The sequence below is a fragment of the Lipomyces oligophaga genome (assembly GCF_038497815.1).
Source record: "Lipomyces oligophaga strain CBS 7107 unplaced genomic scaffold V1516scaffold_7, whole genome shotgun sequence".
NCBI lineage: Eukaryota > Fungi > Ascomycota > Lipomycetes > Lipomycetales > Lipomycetaceae > Lipomyces > [Lipomyces] oligophaga.
The window spans coordinates 516,116-536,407 of NW_027117791.1; the positions used below are offsets into that span (position 1 = coordinate 516,116).

General features: G+C 43.3%; 8 protein-coding genes across 8 annotated transcripts; 4 read left to right on the plus strand and 4 right to left on the minus strand.

The window, feature by feature from the left end:
* The first annotated feature begins 413 nt into the window (after positions 1 to 413).
* Positions 414 to 1,387, plus strand: V1516DRAFT_679959 (flavoprotein-like protein). Its single transcript, XM_066923011.1, has one exon. It carries the CDS (start codon positions 559 to 561, stop codon positions 1,159 to 1,161), a length of 603 nt encoding a protein of 200 aa, XP_066775690.1. The 5' UTR covers positions 414 to 558; the 3' UTR covers positions 1,162 to 1,387.
* Positions 1,382 to 2,580, minus strand: V1516DRAFT_679960 (uncharacterized protein). Its single transcript, XM_066923012.1, has 2 exons — positions 2,483 to 2,580; positions 1,382 to 2,430 (listed from the first exon to the last, which is right to left on the minus strand). Exon 2 carries the CDS (start codon positions 2,310 to 2,312, stop codon positions 1,476 to 1,478), a length of 837 nt encoding a protein of 278 aa, XP_066775691.1. The 5' UTR covers positions 2,313 to 2,430; positions 2,483 to 2,580; the 3' UTR covers positions 1,382 to 1,475.
* Positions 2,581 to 2,708: 128 nt separating this feature from the next.
* On the minus strand, positions 2,709 to 4,910 carry V1516DRAFT_679962 (uncharacterized protein). Its single transcript, XM_066923013.1, has one exon. It carries the CDS (start codon positions 4,787 to 4,789, stop codon positions 2,960 to 2,962), a length of 1,830 nt encoding a protein of 609 aa, XP_066775692.1. The 5' UTR covers positions 4,790 to 4,910; the 3' UTR covers positions 2,709 to 2,959.
* Positions 4,911 to 5,544: 634 nt separating this feature from the next.
* V1516DRAFT_655098 (Low temperature viability protein-domain-containing protein) lies at positions 5,545 to 7,030 on the plus strand (the record flags this gene model as incomplete). Its single annotated transcript, XM_066920320.1, has 2 exons — positions 5,545 to 6,836; positions 6,876 to 7,030. The coding sequence occupies exons 1-2, from the start codon at positions 5,609 to 5,611 to the stop codon at positions 7,028 to 7,030; spliced, it is 1,383 nt and encodes a 460-aa protein (XP_066775693.1). The 5' UTR covers positions 5,545 to 5,608.
* A 791-nt stretch (positions 7,031 to 7,821) lies between these two features.
* V1516DRAFT_679966 (L-aminoadipate-semialdehyde dehydrogenase) lies at positions 7,822 to 11,314 on the plus strand. Its single transcript, XM_066923014.1, has 2 exons — positions 7,822 to 8,264; positions 8,345 to 11,314. The coding sequence occupies exons 1-2, from the start codon at positions 7,860 to 7,862 to the stop codon at positions 11,204 to 11,206; spliced, it is 3,267 nt and encodes a 1,088-aa protein (XP_066775694.1). The 5' UTR covers positions 7,822 to 7,859; the 3' UTR covers positions 11,207 to 11,314.
* A 1,255-nt stretch (positions 11,315 to 12,569) lies between these two features.
* On the plus strand, positions 12,570 to 16,247 carry V1516DRAFT_628211 (E1-E2 ATPase-domain-containing protein; the record flags this gene model as incomplete). Its single annotated transcript, XM_066919829.1, has 4 exons — positions 12,570 to 12,890; positions 13,038 to 13,257; positions 13,304 to 13,370; positions 13,415 to 16,247. The coding sequence occupies 4 exons, from the start codon at positions 12,570 to 12,572 to the stop codon at positions 16,245 to 16,247; spliced, it is 3,441 nt and encodes a 1,146-aa protein (XP_066775695.1).
* Positions 16,248 to 16,647: 400 nt separating this feature from the next.
* On the minus strand, positions 16,648 to 17,824 carry V1516DRAFT_666001 (uncharacterized protein; the record flags this gene model as incomplete). Its single annotated transcript, XM_066920711.1, has 6 exons — positions 16,648 to 16,706; positions 16,751 to 16,906; positions 16,970 to 17,074; positions 17,126 to 17,317; positions 17,368 to 17,749; positions 17,807 to 17,824. The coding sequence occupies 6 exons, from the start codon at positions 17,822 to 17,824 to the stop codon at positions 16,648 to 16,650; spliced, it is 912 nt and encodes a 303-aa protein (XP_066775696.1).
* A 414-nt stretch (positions 17,825 to 18,238) lies between these two features.
* On the minus strand, positions 18,239 to 19,171 carry V1516DRAFT_628724 (uncharacterized protein; the record flags this gene model as incomplete). The annotated part of the gene is made up of 4 exons (XM_066919858.1): positions 18,239 to 18,504; positions 18,559 to 18,663; positions 18,722 to 18,862; positions 18,919 to 19,171. The coding sequence occupies 4 exons, from the start codon at positions 19,169 to 19,171 to the stop codon at positions 18,239 to 18,241; spliced, it is 765 nt and encodes a 254-aa protein (XP_066775697.1).
* Between the last annotated feature and the right edge of the window lie 1,121 nt (positions 19,172 to 20,292).

Here is a 20,292-nt window from a genome sequence, read left to right on the forward strand (position 1 = left end):
TCAGAGAAACCAGACCAAATGTCAGCAGAGGGTTTTTTGTCACAGCAAGGGTCAAGTGTCGGTAAGCAGAAACAAGGGTTTACTGTCGCAGGACTTGACCAGCATGATGTGATGAATGGTGATGAGATACTAAGTACAATCACTAGTCGTGATTAATCGGCTGATTAAGACGGAATTAGCCATGCACATTTGGTAATAGTGCATTACCATAACTTCCGTAATGCAGACAAATATTGGCAAATAGCGCCAGTAATTGTTGCTAATCAATCCATTCGTCATTTCGTTTGGCCGCATGTCCATTTTCAAGCTGAATTGCAAATCATTCGTAATCGATACTAGGCCCTCTGTTCTCCACCGATGCGGTTTCGCTTACCGGTGTACCGCTGACGAGATCATTACAAAGGTGTGGATAAGCGTTTGAAGAAGTTTGTAAACAACGGGTCGGGGACTAGTTATAAGAGAACGATGTCCATCTCGTAGATCATTTGCATTTACATCCAGATCCATTAGTTTCCTCAAACCCATCAATTGTCAATCAAATTCTCAACAGCATTTAAAATGGCTCCCCGCGTCGCTATCATCGTCTACTCCATGTATGGACACATTGCTTCTCTGGCCGAGGCCGTCAAGGTCGGCATTGAGTCTGCAGGTGGATCTGCAACCATCTTCCAGGTGCCCGAGACTCTTTCTACCGAGATCCTCGGGCTGCTCCATGCTCCCCCCAAGCCTGAATATCCAATTGCGGACCTCGACACTCTCACTGGCCATGATGCTTTCCTCTTTGGCATTCCCACCCGCTACGGCACCTATCCTTCCCAGTGGAAGTCTTTCTGGGACGGCACTGGTGGTCTCTGGGCTAAGGGCTCCCTCATCGGCAAATCTGCTGGCATCTTCGTTTCGACCGGAACTCCCCAGGGTGGCCAGGAAACCACTGCTTTGACCTCGCTGTCGGTCCTTGTCCACCACGGAATCAACTTCATTCCCCTTGGCTATCGTGCTTTTCCTCAGCAGACTACCTTCGACGAGTTCCACGGCGGCTCGTCCTGGGGTGCAGGCACTTATGCAGGTGCTGATGGCTCCCGCCAAGTCACTGCTCTCGAGAAGGAGATTGCCAACACTCAAGGAAAGTCGTTCTACGACATTGTCAGCAAGCTTTATTAAGCTATCTATAGATCATCCTTTGATATAGATTGTGATGTACTGCGATATTTGATATAATAAAATTTCTAGAAATATGATTGTCATCAGATTTAATTGTAGTGAGGCTTTGTACTTTTTTGGCCAACCGATCTGAATGATTGTGTAATAGAAAACTGTTAAGGAATAAAGGGTACATGGATTATTGCACAATAAGGAAGATAAGGTCGTGGAATAGGTTAAACATAGGTTAATTATATATTTTATATCTCAAATATCATCTACTCTTGGGAACGTAGTCGACCAGTCTCACAGCAAGTCCAGATCCGTAATTCCCTCTAGAGGAGCTTTTCTATCTCATCGAGATGTGTAAAGTTGCGTATAGCTCCTTCTAGAAATCTGTCTGGCAACAGGGTAGACATCCACAACTGCGTTGCTCTTTCGCCTCTCCAAATAACGTTAGGTGGATTCTTCTTCAACACGTCACCAACAATTTGTTTCGCATATACGGCAGGGTCAGTTCCTTTACTGGTAATATCTGCATAACGAAGTGCCGGATTGAGAACCGATTTCGCAGGGGCATAGATGGAGTTTTCCGGGAGTACACTAGTTGTAACTCCCGGCTTTTCGTACAATTTGGTCGCGACCAGTGCTGTTTTGAGCTCAATCACTTTGATATTGAACGGAGCCAATTCGAAGCGGAGAGTCCCAGTGATCGAAGCTAAAGCCGCCTTTGACGAGTTGTAAGCCATTTGCCAGGGAATTGCAATCATACTAGCCGAAGACGTCTGGTTTATTATAATCGGACTGTTTTCTGATTTGATCAATAGCGGCAAAAACACCTGGATCATGCGCACGGCAGACCAGACATTGAGATCGTACAGTTCCTTGGCCTTGGTGATATCTAAATCGCTAACCGTCTGGTTGTAGCCAGTACCAGCATTATTAACTAGAATATCCAACTTTTGAACCTTGGAAGCAGCAGCCTGGATCGACTCTTCCGAAAGCACGTCCAGGACCATAGTCTCGATCCCTGCTGCAGCAAGATTGCTCATTTTCTCGGCGTTGCGAGCAGTCGCAATGACCTTGAGTCCGGCCTCGTGAAATGCCACTGCCAAAGCAGCGCCGATTCCACCCTCGGAGCATCCGGTAATCAAAACTGTTCTCTCAGTCATTGGCAAAGATGAAGTCTGCTTTTGTTACAATTTTCAGTCAGTTGATAGCTGTAGAACAAAATCAGTCCAGGTGACGTCCACTAAAGATCTCGGTATGACAGCGTAACCTAATATATAGCTAACAAGCTCTTAGCCAGCTCTTCTTTGCCTTCTGAACATCACTAACTAACTGCCTAACTGCTAATAGCTAATTCCAATCTAGAATTGCTGCTGTGCATTTGCAAGTCTTTGATCGTTCTCGGATAGTTAATTGTTCCTGGTTTTCCTGAGTGGGATAAAGAATAGGAGGCGTTGGGGATTATCTAATATTCACTCCCCGGTCCCCGCCAACATCGAGATATCACGTATTTACGGAATTAGGAAGAGATGTGTGACCTATATGAAAATTGATTTGATCAAGTAATAGTATGATAAATTGTTAAGTTCAGATATATAAAGTTTTTGCTTAAAATTTACTTCGTTTTAATCTGCCGGTTTGCAGATTTGAAACTTAGCAGTCATCTGTGTACTTCCACACTGTTGATCTCATTATTATTACAGTCAATAGCGTTATTACATGCTTCTAACCCAGTCTATTCTTCACACCAATATATACTCCAAAACAATGCACTTCAACTCGCTCTAATCTTAACCTTACTGTAATAATATTACATCCAGTTCGTATGACTGCTCCACGGCCTCGGCGTAATATTGTTCCGCTCGCAAAATAGCTCGGTTCGTAATTGTGGCAATGCTACAAGCCGATCGTAACCATGCTCCAGCCAACGCGTATTTGTCAACAAATCCAGATTGCAGTGCATGTCCTGATATGTGAAAGTCGTAGTTGAAAAAACCTTGATCTCGATCCCATATTTGTCCTGCACTGCATCTAGTACACCAGCATAAATATTTGGACAGTCCCGAATCGTTATATGACGAATTGTGGATGCTAGATGGTCATGCGGTCGGATTATCTCGGCAGTCGGCACAAACTCATTCCGTACACGCACTGGATCATACGGAATCTTCAATAATTTGAAAATGCCAAATCGCGTGACGTACGGCGAATACTCGATTGTGATTCGGCCGAGTCTATTGTATCGTCCTATCAACTCCAAAGCTTGGTCAGTTACTGTATTTCCAAGCGTGAGGACCTTCAGACTTGGACACAACTCGAACAGCCGAAACCCAAGAGTATCGACATCTTGAATCAAGCTTTCTTCTTCTCCATAGCCAGGATACCGTTCGACTCCATCGATTACTAGCCCGGTATGGGGATTCAAAGCATGGTCAGAGTAATTAATCTGTCTCGGAGTGTACGAAATCGTTGAAATGTTCAAGACCGTGAGTCGACTCGAATCAATGGACGACAGTAAGCTCACAAGCGAGGAGTTTAACAAATACGGAAACGCAACATCGGACAAGGCCAGCGTCTCCAATTGAGTTGGAATCTCGCTTATTGACTGAGAAGAATTGACAAATTGCGGCATCTCTGTCGAACATTCAAATCGGACCTGCCGCAAGTTCTTGGAAGTAGCGGGAAGTAACATCTTGGGTAACATGCAATACCACGCCTCGAGGTTCTGCAATTTCCTTAAATGCGTGCAATCGATCTCCGGGAAAAATATGCGCACCTCGAGGACAGCGTAGGAGTCGATCCGGACAAGTCTTAGTGAGTTCAGTTCAGGTAGAATCTGCAATACAGCATGAAGTCCACGTGGAGATAAATATATCCATTTGTTATCTCCAAACAAAGGTGTAGTGAGAAATTTGTATGTGTACTTTTCCAATGGAATGTCAGATCCCAGATGCAGATGTGTAATCGACGGTAGTCTAGTATCGAGCTCCAGTTGGAATGTGTAGAATTCACGATACATCTCGAACCAGTCTGCGTCAAGATGCAAATGTGTTAATGTGCGAGGTGGATCCTGCTGGAGCGCAGTTATCAAGTTGCTCGAATGCGCCAGGTGAATTGTCAAATGAGTCAGACCATTGATAATCCTCGGATGAAACGCAGACATAAGATTACATGATCTCAGGAATTCCTCCGAAGGACTCGTAATCGAGATTGCCAGCAGATGTCGCAGTTTTGCTCCAGTTTCAGACGATAGAAGAAGCTCGGTTTTTCTCTGTTCTTGCTCGCTAAGATCACCCAATATTAGCGATTGGGCACGGCCATGCGAGAAATCTATCGCCTTCGAGACCACTTCCGCCGTGAGTTTCAGCCCATTCTGCGAAAAATCCAAGTCAGTCCATAGAATCATAGATGATTCAATGACGTTTTTCCACAACTTGGAAACCTGGCGGCATTGAAAAACAGTCGGAAACGGAAGATATTGCAAAATATTAACGAATAGCTCTATAGGTAGTGAAGCTGGATCGGGCCCAGATCCTGCACTAAAGGACTCGTAAAACAAAGGAAATGGATATGATTGATTATTAAGAAGTTGTGGGCTTGCTTTTCTGCCTAGACGTAGTCTCTCGTGCGAATTCAGCATCAATCAGTGTATTTGACCTAAATACTTCCATGGCTATCGTAATCAGTAGTTCGCTAGCTGACTTTGGGAGTAGAGTTGCTGCTCACTGGGAAGTTACCCAGATTGAAGTAGGAACAATTATTAACTTCCAATACTCCAAATTTCTTTGAATTCAATAGCACTTAATTAAAAATACTCATAGGGAATTAGCAATTACATAGTAAATTACAGTATGGACAAAATTTTCTCAGGTAGGAATCAATTTGTGGCTGTCATTATGACTTTCAGCAGATCATAGCATAATGAACAGACAGAACATATATCTTTATGTGCGAATTACTTTTAAAATCGTACATAGTAGGAAACACGAAAAGTAAATTATTCAAGTAAAAAATCACATTTGATTACGCTGAACATTACAGCTTTAGATCTACAGAATGTGTTGACTTTCTATTTGAATTCGAAATCATTGAGTAGACTACAATTGAGTTCAACACCAGCCTCGCAATAATTTTCAAACCCAACTTTTTTAAAAAAATTAAGATATCTAATATCAGTGCGGTCCTAGTTCGAAATAAGTGCTTAATGAAAAACTACCATTAAATGCAACCTGAGATATTCAGAAGTCTCCATGTGCGCAATCCATTAGGTAACGTAGGGAGCTAACAAATTATCCAGAACTGGGCAAATCTCGCGTCACGTGTCATCTCCCAATATATTTGGGAGGTTTAAAAAAATTCGGATCTATACGAATAGTGCAATTTTTAAACCAGAGTCTCAGAACATATAACAGGAAAGTTCTCATTCTGGCTGCGAATTGTCCACTTTAACAATTCAATCATGTCAGAATCATCACAGAAAAGCGTAAATGCGGTTAAAAATCAACGAATTGACCGCCGAAACGCGACAAAGTTCAGACTCGTACATCGATCACAAGAAGATCCGCTGATCAACGACGCAGAAGCTCCGACAGGTGTATTTGTACCTGTTGCTCGACAGAAAGCTGGATTTGATAAAAGGAAAGTCACTGGAAAAGAAGCAGTCGAAACACTTGATGATTTAAAAGCAAGTGTAGGCGAATACGTTCGCCCGAATGAAGGTGAAGCTGCTTTGTATGGAATCACTTTCGATGATAGCGAGTACGATTATATGCAACATTTAAAGGAGATTGGACAAAATGACGACGGCTACGGACTAGGAACTTTTATAGCAGCGCCAGGAACAGACAGAAGAGTTAAAAAAGATGAGCAACTAGTTTTCAAAGATGATGACCAGACGAGCGCACAGCAGATCATGGCAGATTTGATGCCGAGTAAGGAGAAGCTGAAGCGAACATATCAGGACCAACAAGCCATTCCAGACTCGATTGCTGGGTTGCAGCCAAATATGGACCCTTCGCTGCGAGAAGTTCTGGAAGCTCTGGAAGATGAAGCATACGTGGAAGACGATGAGGATATCTTTGCGGAGATAGTCATGGATGGACAACTGGAGAGCGGCGAAGTGAGAATAGATTGGGGAGGAAAGGACGAACAACAGAGTGAAATTTGGGAAGAGGATGATGAGGGTGAGGACAAAAACGCCGGAGAATGGGAAAAAGAGTTTGCCAGGTTTAAAATATCTCAGGGTCGGGAACAAGCACAGTCAGATTTGAGCGACGAGGAGGGTGACGAGAGTGTAGACGATGTCGGATCGCTAGTGAGCTTCGCGGCAAGAAGAAAGCCACAAACCAAAAGTGCCGCCTCATCGAATTATTCTATGTCAAGTTCGGCGATGTTCCGGAACGAAGGATTAACCCTGCTCGATGATCGATTTGATCAGATTGAGAAGATTTACAATGACATGGACGCTGACGGATTGGATGACGACGAGGACGAAGAGGGCCTTATGGGAGAGATCGATGAGGATGAGGATGAGGACGAGGAGGCACAGGCTGATCGCGAGCTGGAAGAGTACAATGCCAATATGCGGGCTATAACTAGTGCCGAGTTCGAAGCGGTCATGGACGATTTTTTGGAAAACTATGAGGTTGTAGGTAAACGTCTGCTAAGGGGTGCTCCTGTGCTGGACAGTACCGGAACAGCGGCAGGCCCAAGTCTAGGCGCACAAGCAAGTGCTGGCAGTGGCCAGAAGATAAGGTACACTAAGAGCAGGGGTAAGGCGAACAAACGCAATAACCGTGGCCTTGCTCAACTACAAGAAATCAAACAGGAACTTGGAAGGCCGGACAGCGATTACATACGTCAACGTTATCGGCTAAAATAAATTTAGTAGGCTATAAACCGCCAAATGGGAAATTCAGAAATACCTTCTGATAATAATTCTATATAAATTCCAGTACTATCAGCTGCAACAATTCGCATATTCACAGCAGCCTGGTTGTCCCTTATCTTCCGTTTAAAAACGCACTAAAAAAAATCAATAGCGTTCTGACAAGAGAAAACGCACTAAAAACACTAAACTCAGCTGGCGTGAGTAGAGGCCATTCGTACGAGTAGGCCCCGTCTCGTGATTTCAGTCACTGCTAGCGAAGAACCGGCAAGGGGCTCTCGCCAGAGTAACCGAACAAGTTGAGCAAGGGAGCTTTGCAAACTGTGGAACAGCAACGCTCCAGCCATCAATTTTCAGCCATGGATCGGGAAGTAACGCACCAGGGATCTCAAGCAGTCATTCGGTAAGAAATTAGCTAATTGTAGAGACTTGCACTGCGCGATCTCATGTAATTCGTGACAGATGAATTGAAGCGTCGCCGTACGAATAATTGCTCTCATCTCTAATCGGTTACTCAGCCAAACACATGGCATCAAGTTAAAGTTTATCGATCGACTAAAATCTAACTTTCAACACCCAATATATTACAACAAACAGGTAAACTCACAATCCTAGTATGAAAGCTTAATCGGTCAAACTCAGCTCAAAAATCGGGTTTAGAGCGAGAGAGAAAGTACCCGATCAAAAAATGCTGATCAAACTGCTGCTCCACAGTTTGCGTGTTAGACACTGCGTGTCTCGCACACTGTCGTATATAAATCGGCCAATCGCCGCTCTTTCCGTATAGTTAATTCTTTTTGTCTGTTCCTACATCCAACACAGTATGTCCCCTCCTTCTGCTACGCTTGCTACTCTTCCCGTTACTCCTGTCGCTGTCCGTCCGTCTTCCGCTGGCTTTCCTGACGCTTCTCCCGAGGACTTGGGCTGGTACGATGTTCTCGATCGCGATCGCGGCCTCAAGGAAGTTCGCTATTTGTTGGCTCCTCAGGTACTCGACCGTAGGGCTGCGGAACAGCCTGACGATGTTTGGGCATTGATCCAAGACGATTCGACAGACGAATGGCGACCGGTCACATTCAAAACTTTTGCAAATGCAGTCAATCGAGCAGCCTATTGGATCATCGAGAAGCTTGGTCCGGCCAAGAATTTTGATACGATCTTTTTCAGCTGTGCTACTGATATCCGTTTTGGCATGTTCGAGCTTGCCGCTATTAAAGCGGGTTATAAGGTATGCCAAATACATTTTCCTGTTCAGGAACTATTCTCCCAACATTTTTGCCTTGCCATTTATGCTAATTTGTCAATAAGTTATTACTTGCTTCGCCGCGAAACTTCTTAGAGGCTGATTTATTTTTGCTTTCTTCCACGGACTGCTCAACTCTCTTCTACTCCGAAGAACGTCGTCATAAGGCCGAGTCCATTGTTAGTGCAGAACCTAACGTCCGCGCCTTCGAGCTGCCTTCTCTCGCAAGCCTGCTAGATTCGACTGAGGTCCCTATTTTTCCTTACAATAAGACTTATGCCGATGCTGTTTCAGATCCTATCATTGTGGTTCACAGTTCGGGCAGCACAGGTATGCCCAAGCCAGTTACTTTCACCTATGGTTTCTTGAATGCCGGTCATATGCTTCGTGTTTCACCGAAGCCCAAGGACCGCATACATGTCAACTACTCTGTAGTTCGAAACTCAGGTCCAAAGTTCTCCTTTTTCCCTCCATTTCATCTAATTGGTGTCACATTGTTCTGGGAGTCTATCATGGAGCCTACCGTAGTAGCCTTCAAGAACGATCGTATGCTTGCTGGAGCTGATATGGCCCGCTGTATTCGTGCTTCTGGAGCAACATGCATGCTCGTCACCCCTTTTTTTGTAGAGGATCTTGCTCAGTCGCAAGAGGGGATGGATCTTTTGTGCGGTATGGAACGAATTCACTGCGGTGGTGCTCCCCTAGGGCCTGATTTGGCAGCCAAGATCACTCCGTTGGTGACAGTCATGGGTTCAACTGAGACACATGTTTTGTACAGTTTCAAGCCTGAAGATACTTCAGATTATGATTACTTTGAATGGGATCCGCGATGCGGTATTGTCATGGATCCGTTTGAGGATAATGTTTATGAGCTGATTATTCGTCGCGATCCAAAATTGGCCGATTATCAGGCTGTTTTCCATGCCTTCCCAGATCTCCAAGAGTATCGCACAAAGGATTTGTATAGTCGACATCCTACTAAGCCCTATCTATACCGATATGCAGGACGATTAGATGATGTTATTGTTCTCAGTAATGGCGAAAAGTTCAATCCCATTGAAATGGAAAAAGTCCTAGATTCACATTCGTTAGTTCGTCATGCTATGGTTTGTGGAAAGGGATATTTTCAAACTGCGCTTCTTATCGAACCTGACTGGGAAACAGTCAAAGGAATGACAGAAGAAGAGATAGTTGAAGCACTTTGGCCGACTGTCGAGCAGGCGAACGAAAAAGGTCCGGGTCATGCTAAGATATTCAAGACACATATTGGATTTACCACACCAGATAAGCCAATGTCTGTGACTGCAAAGAATTCGCTTATGCGTAAGCGAACAGTTGATAATTACGAGAAGGAGATAGCAGAGATTTACGCTAAAGGTGCTGAAGAGATGGCCAAAAATGAGACATCAGAGTTTAGCGAGTTGTCTGCTACATCTACGTTGATCGAAGTTACTGAGACGCTGAGCGGGCTACTGAAATCTCTGCTTAAAGTTGAAGTTTTGTATCCTGATGAGGATTTCTATTCTCTCGGTGTTGATTCGCTTCAGACATTGCGGTTATTTACATCGCTTAGGGCACATTGTCTACAGAAAAATATTCCTATGGATCCTAGAATTTCGCCTTGGATTTTGTACAACTACTCTACGCTGAGTCGTCTGGCTGTTTTTGTATATGATACTTTGCATGGAGGATCTTCGACCTCGCAAGATAGCGAGCAATCGCGAGAAGATAAGATTGAAGATCTAGTGAAGAAATATACGACTGGTATTGTGCCACGCTCTAAAGAAGGAGAGAAATCCAGTGATGGTTTACTGTCTGTTATAGTTACTGGAACGACCGGTTCTTTAGGAACGTATCTCCTTGAAGTTTTATTACAGGATCCAAACGTTAAGCACGTCTACTGCTTAAATCGATCGGTCGACGCCGCGACTCGTCAAAAGAGCAGTTTTGCCGAGCGAGGTCTAGATGAGTCAAGATTGGATTCGAACAAGTTGACATATTTGCAAGCCAGTTTTGGTGCTGAACAATTTGGGTTGACCGATGACATCTACGAGAATTTGTTAGAGAATGTTACGACGGTAATTCACAATGCTTGGAAGGTTGATTTCAATCATCGGGTAGAATCTTTTGAAAGCGTTCATATTCAGGGGGTACGTCGCTTTGTTGATTTCAGTGCTGCGAGCAAGTACGGGGCTCAGATCCTATTCGTGTCCTCGATTTCCTCTGTAATGGGTTATGATAGCACGAAGGGTGATGTACCCGAAGTTGCGTTCGAAACCGCTTCGGTTGCGGCACCCCAGGGCTATGGTGAGTCTAAGCATATTGGCGAACGTATATTAGGAGTTGCCTCGAAAGTGTCTGGCGTGAATGCTAGTTTGTTACGCGTTGGCCAAGTGGGCGGTCCAACGACGAAATCCGGCATGTGGAATCGACAAGAATGGGTTCCTTCGGTTATTGCTACTTCTAAGACGCTTGGAATTGTTCCTACAGATCTTGGAACAATGTCTGAGGTTGATTGGATTCCTGTAGATGTTCTTGCGGCCGTGATAGTTGAGATCATGCATACCCGAGAAGATAAGTCTGAAAAGGAACCCCTTCTTGCTCCGTTCCATTTAGTGAACCCCCATTCTGTTCATTGGAGTACACTCGCCAAGACTGTTCAAGAATATTATCCTGGAATGACTTCTGCTCCTCTCCGCGAATGGTTGGACACACTTGTGCAAGAACGTAACAAAGTGTCTGACAACGAGGAACGAGTGCAAGAGCTGCCTGCCCTAAAGATTATGGATTTCTTAAGTCTTATGTTTGCGCAGAAACAATTGAAGCTAGAAACACTGCTTTCTCAGGAAGCCAGTGCGACTTTAAAGGCGTTGAAACCTATTGGAGGAGAGCTGATGGAGAATTGGCTTCGTCAGTGGCATTATTAATTTTTGGGATGGGTTGTAGTAGATGCGATTAGATATTTGGTACACATTTGAATTTTGCTCTTTGGATATAAATATATATGAATAATAAATGATATGATGCTATGATGATATTCAGTAATTTAATTTAGAAGTCACGTAGACCATTTAAACCGAGTCTTGATGAAATTTATGAGGAGACTATTCTGAATACCGAACGGAGCTTAAGGTTTAAAGCGTGAGAACATCATCGCCAAACGACAAGAAGAAACTTTACAAAACGATATATGAATGTGGGATGGATAGACTGACTATTTATATGTACTCAGACTTATTCAGAATTCCTAAATGCTAAACAAATTTCTCTCCTTGAGCGATCGGCCTAATAAGATTCCATAAGACTTGTGTTGGAATAATTAACAGGCCGAAAGAGCAAAATTGATACATAAATTACATTATGAATTCTAAGTAAGCAATTGTACATAGTTACAATCGAATACTCTATTATTTTCTACCTAATTCACGACAATGATAGCTACGTGAAAGGCGCTATTCTAGATAATATTTACCGCCTGAAAATTGCATTCACCAGATGTACTCATCTGGACGTCCTATTAATTATTAATCTAGATCAGCGTTAAACGCTTGTCTATAAGTCTTCAACCTCTAGCTGGATTTGTTTAAACCAATATATTACTTCCAACATCAGCACCAATTAGATCAGGCTTGTTCCACATTGTCCACACATGGCATCTATCCCGCTCCATCAAATCCATGAATCCAAAGAGTTCTACCTGCTGCAAATTTCCACATTCACTAAAAATCTACCTACACTCTTCTCGACTAACTAACTGCCTTCGTTTCTTATCAAATGCACACACGTGCCTAGAAAGTCTTACTAAGGCAGTGTTAGGCGCGGCTTATAGATACACAGATTAGATAACATTCATTGTTCGCAAGAACTGACGTTACTCGGATTCAGCCATTCCTATAGATTGGTCAGAAAAGGAAAGAGAATTAGCAAGGATTTATTTAAGCAAGTAAAGATTCTCAGAATTCTCAGTGGCAAATCAGTAAATCAATCAATGGGTATAATAAAATCCATAGACCAGTCTCAACGCGTCTAATGGCCGTAAAAAGCGCCGCAGCCCTTAACGAATTCTTCCGATTCGGCTCCAGGCCCCTCCGCTATAGTGTGAAAAAGAGATTGCCCAGATAATCGAAGTTCGAGACACGCTTCAACCCAGTATTGCAGCCAAACTTACCTTTAGCTATAGCCCTGCTGACATATTGATTAACCTTATAAATCTCTTATCAAATTCATATCAAGAAACAAGCAATGCCTACAACGGATAATCAGTCCATCGTGGAAGCTAGTGCATGCGATATGACCGGCCCTGCGTGTGCAGATGAGCAGAAATCGACCGCAGCTGGAGTTCTCTCCAGCTGCTCTATGGATTGTTCTGAAGATTGCTGTAGCCATGAAATTGGCATCGGCGAAGTTGATTGTCATGACGATTGTTGTGAGAATAACCATTCAGAAAGCTGCAGTAGCGATGAAGACAATTCTGATGACTGCTGTAGCGATTGCGGTTCCGAAGATACCTGTTGCAGCTCTGCATCAGATATATCGGTATGTAACGAGGACAACAAAGATGGTATCGAATGCTGTAAAAACGGCTTCGATGTATCTTTAGACAGCGAAGGAGTAAGAACAAAAATTTTATGGATTATGATAATAGGATTAACCGAATAGTCTGACTGTGAACATGACCACGACCATAATCATGACCATGACCATGATCACGACCATGATCGCAACCACGACCATGATCACGACCACGACCATGTTCAGGGCCATGTTCATGGCCATAAACATATGCATCGTAGTCAGACGAAAAAAGGACCTCTCATTTCATGCTGTGCTGTTCTGCCTTCGCTCGAAGCCAGCACAGACTCTGCGAGCATCGTCATTTGCTGCCCTGACGATTCCCCAAGTCAGATACATGACAACCATACTATTCTTCGGCTTCACCCATCCAAAGGGAAGAAAAAAGCCCAATGCAACTGCGACGGTAAGGCTCAAAAGCAACCATTTCATTTCATAAGCTAATTTTATAGACCATTGCGTAGACAGATTCGCCAAAGCTCTATGCAAGAAAGAATGCAAAGACGAGCAAAAAGGTAAGTCAAGTCTGTTTGGATGACCTTTCAATTAATTTGAAAAGAAAGCTGCGCGGTGCATGAATCTATTGCAACGCATTACTCTGCTTTCCTTCAGTCGAAGCAAGAGGTGTTATGGCACTGTATCTGCTCGATTGCAAACCAATTCGGCTTCTCTGATTGCTGTTATGCAAATGCCAATTACACTTTTGATGGTTCTTCGATCGTGGGGTCTCGTCATCGTAAGCACCGTGTTCACGTAAAAAATCAGAAGAGAACACATGGACATCATGAGCATGTACATCAGCACAATCATGTTCATTCTCATAAAAAAGATAATTCTCATAACCATGTTCATGAACATGAGCACGACAAAGGCCATGAATATCATGACCACAACCACGAGCAATCGGAGCAAGGCATCACTTCAACGATCGAAACAGATATTGAATCAGCTCTAGAGACCGAAAAGTTGACTCTGTCAATCAATGGTATGACATGTTCTTCTTGTGAACGCAAAGCCTTCACAGCCTTACAGAAGACCGTCGGCGTATCAAATATTTCAGTCAACTTCCTCTTTAGCAAAGGCGTAATCGAGTACAATACGCGCTTAACCACGCCAAAGAAAATTTGCTCTGATGTTCAGCGAATGACAGGGTTTAAGACTTCAATAATCCACTCAGATGAGTCTCAATACTATTGCATGACAAATCACGAGCTTAAATGCAACGAAAAAGGTGTCTCACTCGTAAATGATAATACTTGGAAAATTGAGTACGACCCGACTGTCATAAATGCTCGCGACAAAATTGCAAGCTTGGGATTAACACCAAACGATATCATTCCCAATGAAGAGTCAGATGAAGATAAACATCCGAAATTGCTTGGGTGCTCCATCAATCAAGAGATCAAGAATCAATTTATGGAATTCCTTGTCGCTCTACTGCTCACGGTACCTATTCTCGTACTTTCCTGGGGTTCATTTACCGAATCAACTAAGCTTGCGAGATCTAGTATCATGCTTGCATTAGCCACTTTGATCCAAATTCTCTGCGCTCGAAAAATATACATTTCAGTATATCTAACCTTGCGTCACGGTTATGCACTGGACTCTGACTGTTTGGTCGCCCTTTCGACATCCATCTCGTATATATATTCTCTCGTAGTCTTCATTCTTCACAGATACGACAGACTTGAGGACGAAGACGAAATATACGAGTCAGCGTCTCTCTTATTGACACTAGTCTTGTTTGGAAAATTAATAACAGCGATTATTCGCCTTGCAGCCACCGCACAACTAAAATTTGACTTTTATCAGCCAACTATGCTGACCCTGGAAGAATTCCCGCAATCCACAATTGCCGCTTCTCTCCTCCAATATGGTGATAGGATTCTGCTGCGCAAAGACGAGAAAGCTGTGACGGACGGAATCATTGTATCTGGATTTGGAGAGTTCGATGAATCTCATGTAACTGGAGAATCTCTGCCGGTATATAAAAAGCGAGGTAACGAAATTCTAGCAGGTGCACAAATGGTTTCTGATTCTGAAATCGTATTTCGAGCTACTAGACTTGTACCTGAAAATTCAGTTTCGAACGTCAAAGTGCTAGTCAACTCTGTATCATCATTCCGCACAAAACAAAGCGATACAGTCGAAAAAATTGCTAAATATTTGACACCCTCAATGATTATTGTCGCCTGTTTGGTGTTTCTCATCTGGATGCTGATTAATACTCTTGGAACGCGAAAATGGTCTAGTTCAAAAGCAGGTTCCGACGCTATTACATACGCAATCGCAACGTTAGCTGTATCATGTCCCTGTGCACTTGTCCTTTCAATCCCGCTCGTACTGTCAGTGGGTATAGCAGTTGGTAAACAGAAGTATGGACTTCTTTTGAAATCTGCATCTCCCACTGATATAGCCCATGAGATTAAGCATGTTGTGTTTGACAAAACAGGCACACTAACAACAGATATGCTGAACGTCAATTACGTCTGGATTAATCAGAATGTAGACCTGCCAACTCGCAGTCTAATTCGAGCAGTCGTAACGGAAAATTCTCATCCCATCTCGCGAGCAGTAGCACTCTATATCAATACCCATAGGGAAAATGACGAAAAAGAAGAGGATATATATCCTGTTGGAGAAATTGAGCAAGTCGTAGGATCTGGAATAAAAACAACATTCCAGGATCCTCAGACCGAGAAGACAATGAATTTGGTATGCGGAAAGCCTTCGTTTGTAGGCATTCCTCGCAATAACAAGCGAATCAAGCCTATGCTCGCAAATGGAAGCTCTTTGTTTTGTGTAGGTCTTCGCAATGGACCAGTGCTTGCCATCTTTGGTATCAGTTCAACTCTTCGAGCGAAAAGCGCAACCGTAGTAAGTACGCTGCAGATGCGCGGTATCAAAGTACATGTTTTATCTGGCGATACAACCTCTGCTGTGTCAACCGTGTGTTCAGCGCTCGGTATTTCAGAATTTCTTGCGGAAACCTCACCCGAGGGTAAACTTGATTATATCACCGCACTAAGACAAACACAAGAGAAGGTATTGTTTTGCGGAGATGGTGCTAACGACGCCATTGCCCTCGCCGAGGCAGATATTGGCCTCTCCATGACGAGCGAAGGTATCACGTTTGCCTCTTCAGACGCTTGTGTATTGGATGGTGATATTGCTGGTGTTCTGCGTCTGCTCGATCTCTCACGCGAGATCCGTTGGCGCGTTTTATTGGCAATTGCTTGGTCCCTGACGTACAATTTTTTCGCTGTACTCTTAGTCGCAGGGGCCTTTGTTCGTGTGCAAATCGGACCTGCTTGGAGTGGAGTGAGCGAAGTTATCAGCATTGTCCCTGTTTTTGTGATCGCAATGTCTGTCAAACTGGCCCGCTCTCGCATATAGAAAGCTGGTAAGTTGTTAGAGATCTAAGCTGGTAGAAAACCATTCAGAATTTCCTTTGAGGGGAAAGCACGGAAGGAGGACTGACCGGACCAACTTCTATGAGAACCTTTGTGGTCACTGGCTGTGGGTGAGATAAGCCTAGTTTGGATGAGCGAAGATGTTGGTACACATTAATTACGAGATTAGTTATAAATTGTTTTCTGGAGAATTCGCTCTTTCTTTTTTTTTGGTGGCAGAATAAATCATGATTTGAATTATGAATGGAGAATTGTAGATCGGAAGTAGCTTGTTGTAGATTTTGGACCACGAATTACGCTATCCTATCTTTGATCATGGTAAGGTGATATACAATCGGTCGAACTTTAAAACTTATTTCAATAGATAACATTTAGATAATCAGTCATAATAAAAGCTCAAAAATAACAACCATAAACTGCTCAAAATTAAACGTAGCCGTATCTATCGAGTTAGAATTACCACACCCACAACGTACTTTAGCTTACAATTCTCATCCGCATGCATTTTAAACCTCTCACGTATCCGTTCAATAACAATGCAAACAATTATAAATGTGTCAAAGGAAAGTTCGCCATTTGAGTTAACAAATTCGCTGCGCATAATCGCTTCAATCGCTGGATACGACAACACATATCTGGTCGCTGACATAATTACCGTCAACTATAAGCTCTCTCTATCCGAAACATTAATATCGGCTGACTTACAAATTAAATAACTATGTAGTTCCGCAGTGGAAATGGATCCACTCCGGTCTCTATCGCACTGCTGAAAATTCGCTCGCCAGCTCTCAATATATGAATACATACTTCCTAATCCCAAATAAGTAAATTCAGGCGAAGCCTATAATAAAGATAACTTACGAAATTCATCTCGACTGATTGCTTCAGAATTGTCACTATCAAAAGATCTTTCGAATAGGTCAGCATAGGTCCTGAACTTGGACTCGACATTTTCACCATACTTGAACAAAAATCGCAGCACTACGATTCCAAATCTGACTCCATAAAGGTCCAACAATGCTTGTTTGCAGCTCCGTTGATTTAATTGACCACCTTTTCCGCTGTGTTAGACCGGAAAACATTCATATTTGCAACTAAAATACCTGATGAATGTCGCGAGAAAACATCTTCAAATGAAATGAGGGGAGCATGAAAATTAGACGGCGGAGTACTAAGCTGATCGACAGGCGTTCCAGCCGCTTGATAAAAAAATGATGAATTAGGTCGCGCACTGCCGCTTTCATTTCCATCATGATTACCATATGACGACTGCGTCTTAGCAGGAAGATCAGTTGTCACAAGAGTGGAAGTAGACCGCCTACTAGCGGTCGACGAAGACCGATGAGGAGCAGTATTTGAGACAGCTGAATTTTGGTCGACGCTAGGAATTTCCGTTGTAACTTCAGAAGATTTGGGATCCGTATTCTCAGTCTGTTCAGATTGCGGATTAACTGAGTTGTAGTAATCCCGCAATCTAGGCATCGACTAATTAAGTTGTTGCGTTAGCAAAATTTTTTGTATGATTTTTTACCTAATACTTACCAGAAGATCGTAAGACATTGTGTTTAATTTATATGAAACAGACAAAAGCTAGGAGTCTCTTCACTTAGGTATAGTAATTCTTCCCTGATCTGCTGCAATCGTCGTTTATATACTTTTGTTCGCGTTGCGGTCGTCAGAAACCCCCAAAACAGCACGTGTGGTCCACGCGCCAACTAGAACTTAGTTAAGCAACAAAACTGGCGGTTCTAACTCTCGACTCTAGGTCAATCGCGTTCCTTCGTCTAATCAGTACGTCCATCGCGTCTTCAGAATATCTGACGGTTGTACGGCTGGATAAGTTTAATTTTATCACGTGCAATATGACTACAATAGAAACAACAAGGATCGACAGCGGCGCTAGACGAGACATTGTGTATATGCATAAGTAAATATCTATCATTATGAAATCACTTGAAAAATTAAAGCAAGCTATTATCGCAAAGTGAGCATCTCGCCAAGAAACTGCTCGAAATCTAATTTGACGTGTCCTATGCCGAGGATTAGTTCAACATGTGACTGAACAGAACCGTCTGACATACCTGAATCATCGGGAGAATACTTCTTGAAAGATGCAGTTATTAAGGTCAACATTACACATGCTTGGATGAACAAGTCAAAAGACATGGAGTTTGTCCGGTTTTTATCATATGTTTGAAACATGTAGCGTGTAAGGTCTGGAGTTAGATTGTACTGGAAAGCTAGATCAGGTGAGAAAATGAAAACAGTAATCCAAAAGTAATAATGACAAATACCTTTAAGCGCATTGTCAAATTCGGTGAATGATATTGAAAGATCACCATCAACATCAAACTCTTTGAATTTGATTTGCCATTCGGAAAGGTATTCCCACAATCGTTCTAACTCCAGATTAGAATCAAATCTAGTAGAAACACAACTTCATTACTAGCCACTTACTAAACTGAAAAAAGTCAATTGCACCAGTTTTAGATTCGTCAAAAATGTGGAATAGTAGTCGGACAGTGGCTGGATCAAACTTTGAGCGATCAAAATTCAGTAGCCCTTCACATAGATCGGTCTGCGTCAGCCGACCAGTTCCTTTTGAGAGTTGTATCAGCATGCATGGTCAATATTTGGCTGGGAATAGCGCTTACCTGCTTTATCGACGTTCTTAAATACTTTGAATAGCGGATCTGAAGAAGGTGGTAATGGAGAAGGTGAAGCAATCGAATGATCATGAGGAGTCACCTTCCGACGTGGTACAGGTGTCTGACTGGGAAAAGGACGTATCTGTGATGGGGTCCCAGCAAGTCTGTCGCCTGAGGGACGCCTTGTCTGACCTTGATGATCAATGACAAAATTCGACTGATATGCAGATGGAGAGCGAGCCTCTGGTTGATTCCCCATATAAGGCTGTTGAGCTGGTTGCTGATATTGCTGAGGTTGATTGTTATAGTAGGCTGGTGGAGGCCCGTTGGCCGGCCTAGGTAATGGTTTATTAATGGGGACTGGTACTCTCAAAGGTCTCGTTCGTGCTGCCTCAGAGGATGGAGGTGGTCGAGAATTAGGTTGCATCTGTATTTGCTGATCAAGTTGCGGGCTTTGAGAATAGACGCGGTGTGTTGCCGACGTAGGTGAATATACAGATTGAGGGTGACCTCGTTGTTGCTGTTGTTGCTGCGAATAATAATAATCAGATTGATCAGGTCGACCAGATTGAACCTGATATTGATGAGGAGGATGACTGTAAACATCGCTCATATTTGGTTGTATCCGCAGCTGTTGTGGTTCCCTCTGATTACGCTGTTGTTGTTGCTGCTGCTGCTGATCCCGACGTTCGCGTCGTCGCTGTTGCTGTTCTTGGTTCTGATCATGTTGCTTTTGTTGTTGTTGTTGCTCCTTCAGCATTCTCTGATAGTCCGCCAGAGAGGGCATAACCTAAGATGGATCGGATCAGTTTGACTGGCCACAACAGTCCAACGCAAATGCACTTACCGGGAGATCATCGGCAGGCATCTTGAAAACACGGTCGTAGCACTCGTATCTGACCTTTCTTTCCCAGCATCACAGACTAGAGCTGAGCTCTTGTGACAGTTAATGGCTTTGAAGACACAATATTCTCAGAGTAACTGTCTGCAATGGACCCGAGATATATTTGGCACACACACAAGAAGAGTGGAACGACGAATAATTCTGGTCAATACTGAAGCAACTGTAGTATCTGCTCAATTCCCCAAAGGCTGCTTTCGGACCCAATCTGAACCAACCAAAATCGTCAATTAAATTAACATTTCCAGCAAATAGCAGCTTCTAATATAAACTGCAGCCATCCTCCTCAGTACGGAGGATGGAGGACCCTATCCAAAGCCAGTCGGTACAAACGCCTATATTTCCGTGGTTTTGGCTGGGCAATGCTGACTGGCGGCTCACTTGACGCGATGGCGGCGCGTTCGATCCGCGACTGAAGCAATCTATTTATCAGACTTCGTTTATCTATTTATCATCGGTATATTTTTGGATGCTAATCC

What these genes read in the sequence shown, in the direction of transcription:
- V1516DRAFT_679962 (XM_066923013.1), bottom strand. Translation starts at nt 4,789, where the DNA reads ATGCTGAATTCGCACGAGAGACTACGTCTAGGCAGAAAAGCAAGCCCA.
- V1516DRAFT_679960 (XM_066923012.1), bottom strand. Translation starts at nt 2,312, where the DNA reads ATGACTGAGAGAACAGTTTTGATTACCGGATGCTCCGAGGGTGGAATC.
- V1516DRAFT_679959 (XM_066923011.1), top strand. Translation starts at nt 559, where the DNA reads ATGGCTCCCCGCGTCGCTATCATCGTCTACTCCATGTATGGACACATT.
- V1516DRAFT_679966 (XM_066923014.1), top strand. Translation starts at nt 7,860, where the DNA reads ATGTCCCCTCCTTCTGCTACGCTTGCTACTCTTCCCGTTACTCCTGTC. An exon ending in CTATTAAAGCGGGTTATAAG is followed by an intron (nt 8,265 to 8,344) that starts GTATGCCAAATA and finishes TTTGTCAATAAG; the next exon opens with TTATTACTTGCTTCGCCGCG.